At 47.2% G+C, this 13,393-nt stretch overlaps 1 protein-coding gene across 1 annotated transcript in view; it reads left to right on the top strand.

Moving 5' to 3' along the window:
- Positions 1-820: 820 nt before the first annotated feature.
- Positions 821-13,393, top strand: part of Cdyl (chromodomain Y like) — an 84,141-nt gene continuing 71,568 nt past the window's right edge. The window contains exon 1 of the mRNA XM_032885315.1: positions 821-1,224. Coding sequence (XP_032741206.1) covers positions 1,120-1,224 — 105 coding nt within the window. The 5' untranslated portion in view covers positions 821-1,119. The remainder of the gene's footprint in view (positions 1,225-13,393) is intronic.

Raw genomic sequence — 13,393 nt, forward strand, 5'->3', positions numbered from 1 at the left:
AACAGTCTCACCCTACCCTGTGGCCTGTGCCAGAGCACGAGGCGGGTGGAACTGGCTCAAAGGTCACTGTTAATGACCCTTACCCTGTGGGTTAGGTGAAAATTATAGTCAGTAAAGCACTTGAATTTCTCTTAGAAAACTGGAAATGATGTGATGTCGCCTGTGTCTGTAGGGGCCATCATTTAATGGCAGGACGTTTCTGGGGAAAGCAGACGGGATTGATGGGAACACACCATTTAGTAAATGGAAAGTGGGAGTTGGCAAGCTTGGGAATGCTTGGAAACTCCACATCCGCACTTAATGTCCGTTCTGACTATTCCCTTCCTTAAAAGTGTGTATTGAGCCGGGTGGTGGTGGCACATGCCTTTAATCCCAGCACTCAGGTGTTCAAGGCCAGCTTGGTCTATAGAGAGAGTTCCAGACAGCCAGGACAACCCTGTCTTGAAAAACAAGGTGGGGTGGGGTGGGGGAGAGAAAGAAAGAAAAGCGGGTATTATACTAGTTTAGACTGGCTCTCATGGGTCCACTGTGGCACATATGGATAGATATGCAAATTACACAGTCATCTTTAGTTTGCTTGAGCAGTGAAACTACAATTCTTGTTCACTAAGCCCATATTTAATTTTTTAGGTCATCGAGATTACAGTAGCCTATTGCCAAATGAAAGCAATCAAAACAAAGAATGGATTTAAACCATAATGAGACACGCGGGAGTCCACTGTCTGTCTATTTCCCAGTGGTCCCTGAACAGGAGAGTGCTGTCCCATGCTCCCTTTATGACGGAGAGTGTGTGCAGCATGTGCTGGATGTACATGGTCAGGAAGAGGCCCAGAGTAGGTGGTTTATTGCTGGTTGGCTGCAGGAGCCTGCTGAAGCAGCTCTGTTCACGGACATGTGAGACAGGAGTCAGGCAGAAGAGTAAGACAAACTAGACGCAGACTGGATCCACACTACCATTTTTTAATGCAATGATGAATTATAATATGTAATTAAACATGGAAAAATACAAAGGCCAGCCCACTTTGGGTAACGTGACGTCAGGTGTAAGACTAGTCTCGGCAAACCAAGACATAAGGTTAGCCTAATTAATCCGTAAGATCAAGCGTTTCTGGAGTCTGAATGGTTCTTCTCTTGTTTCAATTTGGTCAGCAAAATAATGCGGCTCCTGCAACAGTCTCAGATCCCGATCAAGTGTCCCCTGCAGTTCAAGACGCGGAGACTCAGGTACAATTGTCTCTTCCCTACTTAGTACACAGCCTGGGCTGCCCGTGGGTGTCAGGAAGGGGTTTTCACCTGTGTTCTGAGCCAGCATCATCGGCATCTGAGAGAAGCTGTGAGTTTCTGGCTCCTGTCTCAGATTTAGGTTAGTAAGTACTGGAAACTTTGGCCCATCTAGTTTTAAAAGATTTATTTTATTTGTGTGTGTGTGTACATGTATCCATGCGTAAGAGTCCAGGAGCAAATAGCAGATAGATCCCCTGCAGCTAGCTAGAATTACAGGCAGTTGTGATCTGCCTCATGAAAGTGCTGGAAACTGAACTCAGTTTCCCCTGAAAGAGCAGCAAGCATTCTCAACCCCTGAACTGTTGCTTCAGCACTACACCCGTCTTTTATCTAATTACCCATCACCCTCCTCTGTTCTCCATGAGCTGCTGTGGCCCCCACTGTACCTTTCCGTGACATCGTGTTGGTCGTGTTTTGCTTCTGTTTCTCTCCAGGCTTCGTGTGATATAGCAGGGTTTATTCTCAGATCATGTCTGTGTTCTCCGCCATGTCCCTGAGATTTGTGAATGTTGATTGAGGGTCATCTGTGGAGCTCAAGGCAGCAGGCTTCCCATTGCTGGAACCTGTGCATCTGAGTCTGTCGTTTCTTCATGTGGTTCCCCGTACAGCTCAAGTTCTGCCTCAGAAACACGCTTTCTTCAAGTCAGATGGGGTGGAGAGTTTTAACTTCAAATCTGCGTTTGGACTGGCCAAAGAAAAAAAGTCCTACGGTTCAGTCGTGTTTTAAAACCAAGCAGCACCTTCTTGGTCTCTAAAGAGAGGGTGGAGTGTCTCAAATCAAGCTTCTAGCTCTTCAGGGTAATGGCTGGCTCTGTGAGGCAGGGATGATGGTGGTGTTGTGGGGGAAGAGGGAGTTCTGGCCTCAGTTCTGTGCCTGATAAACACTATCTGACTGTGATCCATCAGCAGAACACATGATCAAATATGGTAAAGCTTTCGGGAAAACAAATTGGTTTTTGGTGATTTAAATTGTTTTGAATAACAGAGTCTCACAGAAATTAGAGTGATCGTTTATGGCAATTAAAAATGTTTAGGGTTACTGATAATAACCCCTCTCCCACGAGTCAGTTTGGAAATACTTGCTCTACCAGGGTCACTTGCCTCTTTTCAGAGTGGGAATGTCCCTTTTTTGACAAACACATAAACAAGCAGTCATCTGAGAGCAGCACACAACTTATTTGGAATGTCGTCAGTAAAGTTCTTCACGGGCAAGAGCCACATTGCATTGTGACCAGCTGCCCTGAATGTCTACTGCAGTGAAAAGCACGCTGGCTGGCCAACGGGAGCTGTTTGTAGGGACTGTTAGCGCCCAACTGCACTCCGCCTGTGCTTTCCCCCTTACTTAGTTGTAAGACATGCTGAGAGTTGAGGGTCTTAAGTCTCAGTCACCCGGGAAGCTCCTTTTAACCGCCTGTGGCCTCTGCAGCCAGCCAACACTCTTGTTGGTAGCCCCTTCAGCCTCTTGTGAAGCCAAGAGTCGGGGTTGATGGTCATTGTATATCCCAGATATAACTTCTCTTTGGCTTGTTGAAAACAACTTGATCAGTTTCCATTTCCATAACTTAAGCAGTCACCATTGAGGAACTTTAAAGAGCTGTAATACGTCAGGTACCAGTTGTCAGCGCTGATGCTGTGATTATTGATCAAATGTAGGTTTAATCCTATTTGCCTTAATGATGGCCTTTTTAAGAGCATTCTGGTCGTTTGGGGGCATCTTCATTGAAGCCCTTGTCTTATTCTGTCATCTTGCCCTTAAGCTCTTGAAGGCAAGGATCATAAAGTAATGGCATTAATATTGCGTGAAGCGCCATTCTGTGGTACAGGGATTTCACAATAATGTTGAAACCTGTTGGAAATATGGAGCGAGAAGCCAATTACGAAAACAGATAATACTGAATTGGCACAGCGGGCCTTGATGGAAGTATACACTGCACCTGCCTGCCAAGTACAGGAACTTTTGAGGTTAAAAGAATTATGAGCAGGAAGCTGAGGATGCGATTGTTAGCAGCTGACAGCATGTTTATGTGTTGTCTTTCCTCCAAGATTCTTAATGATCTTAAATATTCAATTATCTGTGCTTTGTTAGGAGTTAATCGGGCATTGCTATATTGTCTTTCCCTGGTGCTTTTGTGCCTAAACGTCAGTGTTTGAAGACTATCCCAGATGACAAAGCAGATGAAGCCAGTGTTCCGCTGCACTACCCAGGGTACATAGTTAAGTGGTTCTTACCACTGTGCCTCTTACCTGCTAGACCCATGTCCAGTGGACACGGAAGCAGGGCCTGCATGAGTGGGCCTTACACTCTATGGAAACTACTGGATTACTCTTGTTACAAGCACTCCACAATTAGAGAGGACATGGTTTGAGAGGGAGGATAGTGGCCATGAATTTGAGTCAGCAGAAGGCATGGCAGAGGCAGCAGGCTGAGGAATGTGCTTCTCTGTTCACTTTCTCCTTTTCTGTTACTCAGCCCAGGACCCAGCGGCCAGGCACATTCAGGGTGGGTCTTCATCTTCTGGTAAACCTCTGAAAACATGCTCATAGGCACGCTTATAGTTGTCTCTAAGTGACTCCAAATCCTGTCAGGTTGACAAGGAAGCTTAACCATCACAACCATGGAAGAAGATACAGGTGAGACAGAAGTAATGTAGGCAAGGGATCGGAGGAGCAGATCCTCTGCTGCTGCTCCACTGGTTGTATTAGCTGAATGACTGTAGGTCAGCCATTTGCCATTAGGATCCGCTGTTAGGTTCCTAGGTTAGAATGAAAATGTGTTGTGCGGGTAAGAGGGAGGGTGTTGGTAAGAAGCCGTGACGTGTGCAGATAATGCTAATAGCTCACTAATAGTTGTCTTTACCCAGTGTTAGCTTACTGAAGCTCCACCCTAAAGCTTCAAGCCAAGGGTCAGAGGTGCAGTTCCTTTCCTTCTAAGAATTATACAATGGCCCCAACATTTACAGTGGTGCTAAGAACACCAAATGTGCTCATTCTGCGGCCTTAGACTGATTGAGTTTAGCTTTCTGTCTGAGACAGGTGGTAAAATGGAGTGAGATTCAGGCTGTGGTATGCATTAGGCCTTAGTGCAGAGCCGTGGCAGAGAGCCTGGAGGGCCTGGGTTTAGCTCTTGTGCACTGTTCTCACAGAGGTGTGAGCACCTTGCTGTACTAGAGATCTCCATGCAGGGAATGCTCAGCAGGCTGTCCCTGGATATGATCAGGAAGCAGAGCCCGGGTGTTGTCTGTAGTTAAATGAGCCTTGCCCATCTCTCCTTCCCCACCTGGGGGAGCTGTCAAGTGGAACCAGGACAGAGGAGCTGGAGAAGATCTCCTTCCTTCCTCCCTGTGGGTCTGCTGGTAATCGCACCCACCTGCTTCTGGACAGCTGAATCACTGTAGCCACGAGTGTGTTCAGACTTCCAGCCTTGAGTCATGGGAAGTATGTGACTTCTGGTCTTTAGTCCTTACTGGATAGTGAACTGTGGGGTGGGGAGCCCCAAGAGATCAGATTCAAAGGGCTGTGGTAACCATGTGCTGGCCACAGTGCAGCATCATTCCCTTTTCTGCAGTAGTTGATTTGTTCATTCAGTCATTTTTGTCCCGGCTGGGTCAGCTTCTAGGTCTGCCTCTCATGCATGAGCTCATCTGGTTGTTTTCTGATTAACTGTGTTAGGAAATTTGTTCCATCTTTTGTATTCCTGAGAACTGGGGGTTGGGTTTAAAGGTTCAGTGGTACTCATGTTGCCCTTTCAACGTGAGGAGACACTACTGACAGACCCAGTGCGGATTCTTTACTGGCAGGTGCTGGTTGATGGATGTGCAGTCTGCTGTGAAGGGCTGTGTTCCCCCTGAGTGACACCTAGGCACCAGGCGTGTGGCACTGAACATGTCCCTCTGGTGGCTACTGGGATGTGAGGGGTTTCTGGGACCATTCTTTCTATATTTAGTAGGAAAAAATGTTTTTGTGATGAAGGTTCTCTCAACAATTGAAGTCAGCCATGGTTCTTCCTAAGAAAGGTAAGGCTACTTTTAAACCAGTTTTCAAAGTTCATAGAAGTTAATAAGTCGGGATTTAAATTTCTCTGTGTAGCACCGCTGTGGGCTCACACTGCCGCAGGCGTGGTAGGCAGGTCTGCTTTTGTTGTTGAGCATGTAGCTGCGGGAACCTTTCTGTGGGCTCTTTGACTGTTCTGACACCACCCGTCATTGGCTTTTCAGTACATGTAAGGTGGCGCAGGCCTTCCCTGTGTGGCTGAGGAAGGTAGTAACTGGCTGGTAACCACCAAGCTCTTCATGTGTAGATCCCATTTGTACTTAATGAAGGCCGAATGGTCCACTTAGAACACTTACCACATTTCATCCGTAACGCTGGCTAGCTGTTTTCATCTTGACACAAGCTAGAGTCCTCTGGGAAGAGGAAACTTCAGTTGAGATGAGGCTGCCAGACTGGCCAGTAGGGAAATCTCTTGAGGCATTACTTGATTAATGATTAATGATTAATGTGATCCAGCCCAGCCCCTGTAGGCAGTGGCATCCCTGGGCAGGTGGTCCCGGGCTGCATTAAGCAGGCTGAATGAGACACGAGAAGCAATCTGGTTAGCAGCGTTCCTCCTGGTAGCTGATTCTGTGTCTGCCTTGAGTTCCTACCCTGACTTACTTCCTGGTGATCTGTAAACTGTGCAGTAAAATAAACCCTTCTTACCCCAAGTTGTAACAGAAACAAACTAGGAAATCCTCATAGTAACCCTGAGGATGGGAACTTCCGTTTTCTAGTATAAAATAAGGCTGGCAAAGCTCAGAGGAAAGCTGAGTGGTGTGTGTGTGTGTGTGTGTGTGTGTGTGTGTGTGTGTGTGTGTGTGTGTGTGTGTGTGTGTGTGTGTGTGTGATGGAGACTTGGGGGTGTATCAGACTGAGAATATAGGTCAGTCAAGCTTCCAAGCTCCCAAAGTGCTGATCACACTGCACAGCAAGCTGTCTCCTGCCCCGCCCTCCATCCCTCTCCATCCCTTGTTTAGTACCAAGGATAGCGCAAAATCCTCTTACCAGTGGCACCACCTTCTTGCTAACCTGCTGGCCCCTCTTGTAGATTAGGGCTCTGCCTCTTGCCCTTCTTCCCTGTGACAGAAGGTCTTTTCCTTCTTTGTACAAAGAGTAACTACCACGTCTGTGTGCAGGATGGAGCCAGTCCCCTGTTGATATATTGTCTTCAGGCCCACCCAGGACTCTCCTCCCATTGGGCAGCGTTCCAGGATAGCTTGCACGTCACCTGTCCCTTATGTGCCTTCTTTCTTCTGCCCTGGATCTTGCACTGTTAACATCTTAGTTTTTCCAAGCACCCAGGCACGCCCAGCATCTCTGGGGATTGTTTTGTTTGCCTTTCCAGGAAACATGTTTCTGTTCCTGGTAAGCCCACTGAAGGGCACGGTTCACATCTCTCAGAGTACAGTCCACTGTGCATGTAAGGCTTGACCTAGCTTTGCTGCAGTCCTTTTCAGTCTACACAGGTGTGGATGATTAGCCCCCAGGATGCACTTGGGCAGGCCAGTTCTTGTTGCTTGAGTTCATAGCTTAATGCCAGTGAGCATCCTACAGGGCAGCTCGCTCATCTTCAGAACACTCTTCCTCGGCCCAGTTTTCTGAAAGGCCAGCCAGCTCTCACAGTTAACTCTTTATATGAGACAATACACAACTTGACATTTAGTCATGGATTTGTTCCTAGCAGGTCAGAATTAGAATTTGGGATTTTCTAATACCCAAAGCTTACTATGAAGTCTCTAAGTGACTCATTTTGGTGGGTCAAATGACATGATCTTTGATTACCTGGTAGCTATGTGTGTCTCTGTGTGTCCTAATGTGTGTGCACACATCAGTCTGTTTGGCACGTGCATGCGTGTGTCTGTCCCCTTACTTTTAGAAGTACTCCGTGTCACATCTGTGACTGCAGGGGCAGGGAGCAGTGTGCCTCGTAGGTAAGACAGTGGTAGTTTATGGGAGCATGGTTCTGCCCATCCCAAGGATGTGCCCGAGGCACCCCAGACAGATTTCAGGTTGGCCAGCACTTGTGACCACTTGCCTCAGAAGTGTAAAGAGCTGTCCTGTTAGTTGGGGTCGTCTCCTCCCTGGTGGCTGTCAGCTGAGGCTGGTGAGTCAGGGCCAGCTGAGGCTGGTGAGTCAGGGCCGTGACTGGGCTCCATCAGCTGCCCAGTAAGATGCTTGGGAACTTCTCTAGGTGCTGAAGCCCTAGACCTGGCTGTGTCCACACGAAGTTGCTTTAGCTGTTCCACACAGCGACAATAGAGTAGGTCAGATGGTGGTTTGTGGGACCCGACACATCTGCTGTAGTCTCAAGTGAAAACTCAGCGTTGGATTGGTCCTCTGTAACACCTTTGTGTGTGTTAGCAGCCTTTAACCTGGTTAAGCCACGAGCCCTTTGTGGGATCTGACTTTAAAAAGAAGGAAAAAGCAGGGTGGGATCACCAGACTTTAAACATTGAAGTTGAGTTAGAAATGTCCCAGCCCCCTGTACAGAACCATTAGAATGCATCACAAAGCATCCACGAGCACTAGCCTTACTGTGCAGAATGGTCCGCTCTGGTTCTTTTATGAAAGGCCATCAATTTAAACGACTTAATGGCGCATGTAGGGGTCTGTACCTGCAATTAGATAGGGGTAGCTCTTTGTGTGCAAAGGAGCCAGGCTTTAGAATCTTGCTTTGATCGCGGCCATGATGGTGTTCAGACATGGTTCTTGGGTTTGTTGTCTGTTAGCTGCCAAGAAGGGCAGCTCAGAACTGGCTCTATGCTCAACTCCAGGCAGCCGGGGACACTTTTGATTTAGTTTCTGGTACATTAAGCTACTGAGATCTGACCCACAGTATTTCTGTGCAGTAGGGGGATCGCTCTTACAGGCTTAGCAAGCAGACCACCATCGTATTCCCAGCATAGGTGTGCAAAGCACTTTGGCATATAGCAGTGAGCTCACACAGGTGAAAAAGAAGCCAATAAGCAGGATGCCATATGATGTGTGAGAGGTTGATAAATGTTCAGAAAAAATAAAGGGGAAGGGACCTGGAGTGTCAGGATAGTGCTTGATACCTTAGGACGTCTCCTGGGGTGTTGTTGGACTGCCTGAGAGAGGCCTTCGGATAAAACCTGAAGGGAGAGAGGACTGAAGGAAGAACTGCACTGTGGAGGAAGCAGGAAGTGTGGAGGCCCCAGCCTGGGACAGCAGGGAGGTGTCCAGAGATAAGAAGAGGCCAGGCCCTAGGCTTTGGGGGTGTAGTGTCACAGTCACAGAAGATCTATGAAGAGCACAGAGTGATTAAGGCACATGTTCTCAAGACCCCAGAAGTACTGCTGGAAACAGTATGGTACCCTGAGCCCACTAGGTCAGAGGCGTACTGGGGGTTATAGTGGTGGCTACAGTAACAGACCTGGGGCGGAAGAGACAAACGAGGGCCTAGAAGGCCAGCACTGGAAGCAGATGAGGAAGAAAGCAGGTAAACAAGTAGTGCTTGCGTTGAAAGAGCACCAGGGCCCAGCCAGCTTACAGCATGCAGGAAGTCATGGTGCTGCCTCTGTAGGACAATGAAGGTGTCAGGACCTTCAGCTAGCACCTGCCACTGAGGCTCCAGGTACTTGTGTATGGCTGTCCCTGTTGCCCTGAGAGTCCCGACCATCTAATCTAGGGGAGTTGCTGTGAAAGGGACCTTTTCTAGTTAGAGAAATGCAGGGGGTGTAAAACTAGTGGTAGCAGCCACATTGAAAAGATACAGTAACTCTCATATGCACAGCAGTCCACACTGGCTTAAGAGGCTGGGCTTGCTGCTCTGCTGGAGCACTTACTGCCATAGGTGGGGCTAAAATTCAGGGAGAGTCCACAAAAAGAAGTCTCTACCAAGACCCCACCTTTTCCTACTAACTCCTGTTGCAAACTGAAGGTCTTCAAACTAGGGTAGGTCGCATAGCACATTTTGTTGCCTTGTGATGTCTGAGTCTCCTAAGTGGCACATGGAGGTTACCAGTGTTCAAAGTTATTGCCTATTTACTGATATCTCTCTGTCTCTGTCTCTGTCTCTGTCTCTCTCTGTCGCGCGCATACACACACACACACACACACACACACACACACACACACACACACATTCCACTAAATCACTAAATTCTATCATGGACTGAATTTGAGTTTGTCTCTGTGCTGTTGCACAGAAAGTGTCCTACAGAGCTGGCCCTGGTGGTGTATACTCAGTACTCCCCACGCTTGGGAGGTAGAGCTTCAGGAATTCGAGGCCAGCCTTGACTGCATAGCAACTTTGAGGCTTGCATGAGTTACTTGAGACCCCATCCCAATCTGTCCTGACAGGGTAAAACTTGTCCTTCATGCAGCTTTTACAGGGAATTGCCCTACATTTGATGCTTCACCCCAAACTCCGTCCTCGTTTAGGAGAGAGCGCCCTCTGCTGAAGGAGCCTGATTGAGAGGTGCAGTTCTGCCATCCAGTCCGATTTCTCACCTCACAGGTTGTCTCTCGCCACTTTTCTTTCTGCACTGCACATGCTCCAGTCTCTTCCTCCTATTACCCGCCCTTCAAGTCGGGTTTATTTCTTAAGATGAGGGTTCAGCACAGAAGCCTCATTTACTTACTTGCTCTTAAGTATGTTTCTTGTCTAAGGCTCTTACTTCCCATCCTCCCTCCCCCAAGTAAAAACAGCTCTGTATTTAAGAAACACATTGTACCTAGTGAGTCAGGCTGTAATATGAAATCCATGGAGGATGTGGCAAATCCTGCGAGGTGTTAGCAGAGCTGAGCCCATTCCTTCCATTGATGATTCCTTCACGTGCAGCCATATTGAGTGCCAAGCTCCTGACTGTGCCGTAAGCACATCTGGTCCCCAAGCATTTTAGCCAAGGATAGTCACCTTGCACCCGTGTTGCCTGGTTATACAGATGCGCAGCCCAGAGTCATGGAGCCCTGTCAGAGCTGGGCAGATATGAACTCAGACAATGCCTACCCCACCTGCTCCCCAAGCTTACCGTGTATTTTCCTTATGACCCTCCTTTGGCTTAGGTTTTCCAGTTCACGCATATGCCATAGTTTTTCATACCTTCGTATGTATTATAATTGAGGGCTGCCAGAATACGGAATAGTGGGCTTTTAAATCAGACTCCCAAGGTTCAAATCCTGGCCCTTCTCATGGCTGCTCCTCTGACAAACACCTTGTTTCCGACTTCCTCCTCAGTGGAAAGGGAGAGATAGATTAAGGTCTGTCACCTAAGGTTTTGCAGGAATTAAATGAGTTAATACATAAAGAATTCAAGCCAGCGATTGCCACATAAGCTCTTGGAAATGTTAATCAGCTGCGTCAAATGTCAGGCACACGCTATGCCCCTTGTTCGTTTCGGGCCTGCTTGTGACTGATTCATTTTGTGCTGGAATCAGACTTGTGCACATTTTTCACTGAATTGTTTTTGTCCGCTGTATGGCTTTTCTGTTGGTTTGAAGCCGGCCATCCCAGGAGGCTTTCTGGAGCAGCTTCTATCCCACGAAGTTGGCGGTGACTGCAACAGGCAAGGATTTTAATTCAAGGGGAGTTCCTGTCTGGGCTGTGTGCGTCTCCTTGATCCTTTTTCCTAGTACTGGTTACTACACACAATTCTACTGGCTTTAGCACCTCACCTGCGCCTGGGTACATTGCACCTTTGAGCTGGTCACCCTTGCTTTACAGATGGGGAAACGGCAGTTTTCCTCCAGCAGACCCAGGGGATGATCTGTGGGATGTTACTACACATTTTCAAGTCTTGGTCAAAGGAGGCCACATTTCCATAAAAGGACATCATTATTATGGGCTTTGGCATTAGATAATCATGTTTAATTACAAATCATATTTATGGGACACTTCAGGCAGTCTCAAGTGTTCAGTGAGTCGAGCACCTGTGTGTGCTGCACCCCATATAGTTGGACTGAAGGTTTGACGTTTGTGGACACACTGTGTCACAAGATCAAGCTTATGCTCTCAACTGTTTCGACTTGTGATGATTTGGGCATTGGGCATTGCATCTCACCCACACCTGTACACTTAAAGCTATCACTGTTGCTTTCTAGCCATGCCCCCTCACTCCATCCACCCACCAGCCCTGTCTTGGAGTTTCCCTGTTAGTGACTGTGGTGGTGTGACAACAGGAACTAACATTTGGGTGGTAACTCCCACTAGGGGTTTAGTATCAGTAAGAACAATGTGGAAATTGGTATTTATTAATTAGAAACCATTTATGTCACTCGTGAAGAAGGCATAGGCATGCGTAGCACAGTCAAAATGTCAGTGAAGAGTGTAGTACTAGGAAAAAATGTGCCTTTTCTAGTTTATGGTTCACTTGGTGACATCTAGAAAATAGACACTCTAGGATAGCCACTTGGGCCTGGAAGACAACATGGAGCTGCCTTTAGTGGGCTGTGGACAGAGCTGTCATCATGTAAATGCAGGCTGGAGGAGCTGCTGCCCCAGCCTGTGCCAGATTTGAGCTATGCTTCTGTCAGATCTTGTGAGCAGCCTTTCCATGGAGGTAAGGAGGACAGAACTTGATAATGACAGTGAACACCTCTTAGAAGCATAGCATGAGTCAGGCATGGCGGCAGAGATCTGTGTGACCATTGTACTTGGGAAGCTGAGGCCAGAGGATGGAGAGTTCCAAGCCAGTCTGGGCGTCTTAGGAAATTGCTACCCCACCTTCCCCGAATGCAACCCAGAATGCCTGAGACTCTGTTCCACATTAAAGCGGTCACCGAGTCAACGGTGTGAAGGTGTGTTGCCTGTATGAGGTTGCTCTTTAGAGGAATGAACTGGAGATTGGCTTATTGGTGCCCTCGCCGTAACCCATACCTTTAATGAAGCTGGGTTCAAACTGATTTGGTTTTGTGCCATTTTACTCTGTATACCTAGAACACCTGGGTTACAAGGGTTTGATTCTGGCCAGGTTGTAAGATCCATGGGCAAAGCCCTTAGAAATCATGTTCTAACACATGTACATGCATAACCCTGGTCATGACTTTGAAGAGATTCCTAACTCCACTCTAGAATCCAGAAACAAGATAGTTATCAAGAGTGTTAATTCCCTCTTCTTGACTTGCTGTGGATGCCACAAGCCTTATTGCTGTGTGGACACACAAAACTCTCCAGGATGCAAGCTAAGAGGTCCTCAGCCTGGTGTGGCCCTGAAGGTCTAAGCTCTGAGAGACGTGTCAGTTCTGCTGTTTTGTTTTTGTCAAGTAGGTAGGATGAGCTCGCTCTCTGATTTGAGACTATTAAATGTGCTTCAATGAACGAAATTCCAGCTGGTAACAACTGACTCCACCAACTTTTATTTTTATAAAAGGAATTCACCCTTGCCCGGACATAGAACCGTTACTATTATATGAAACAGTATTATTTACAGCTACCCTGTCAAATAATTCATTATTTTAACGCATGATCTAACAAGGAAACAAATGCCTCACGCTTCTAACTTTGGGGCAACTTGTTTAAATAAATATAAAAGCCTGTTCTACATAACAGTGTGAGCTAAGTCTGTATTATTTCTAGATAAAATATCAGGATAGCTCTTTGATTTGTTCATCTTTAGCTTGTCACTCCAGAGCCATTTCCTCATGAATAGCTAGAGAGATGGTCTCATTGGCGTTGCCTTCTTCTGGCTGTCAGCTCCTCCCTGGCTAAGTCAAGCAAGGCATGTCTGCATGTTGCAACATCTGCCCTGTTTCCTGGTTAACATCGAAAGGCAGTGCATGATTTTCTTGTTCTTTGGAGCAAAGATGAGGTTATTTCATGGTCAAGAGGAGAGGCTTATGGTCCTCACCAGCTAACCAGAAGGCTTCCTTGTCATGTGTAGTTAGCCTCACTCTTGACTTAGGTGGCTGGACTCTGACAAACAGGGTTCCTATGGCAAAATGGCTCTTCCCAGGAGGGTGAGTGATGGGAAGTTTCTCCAAGGAAGCCATTGTTTTCCACAAACGTATCAAAAGGAACTTAAAAAAAAACTAAGCCACATTTCTAGATAATGTATTGATGTGTAAAACTCTGGGCTGACACTGGCTGTCCTTACTGCTCACCCTTGTCTCTTGT

Source organism: Rattus rattus, chromosome 14, assembly GCF_011064425.1.
Source record: "Rattus rattus isolate New Zealand chromosome 14, Rrattus_CSIRO_v1, whole genome shotgun sequence".
NCBI lineage: Eukaryota > Metazoa > Chordata > Mammalia > Rodentia > Muridae > Rattus > Rattus rattus.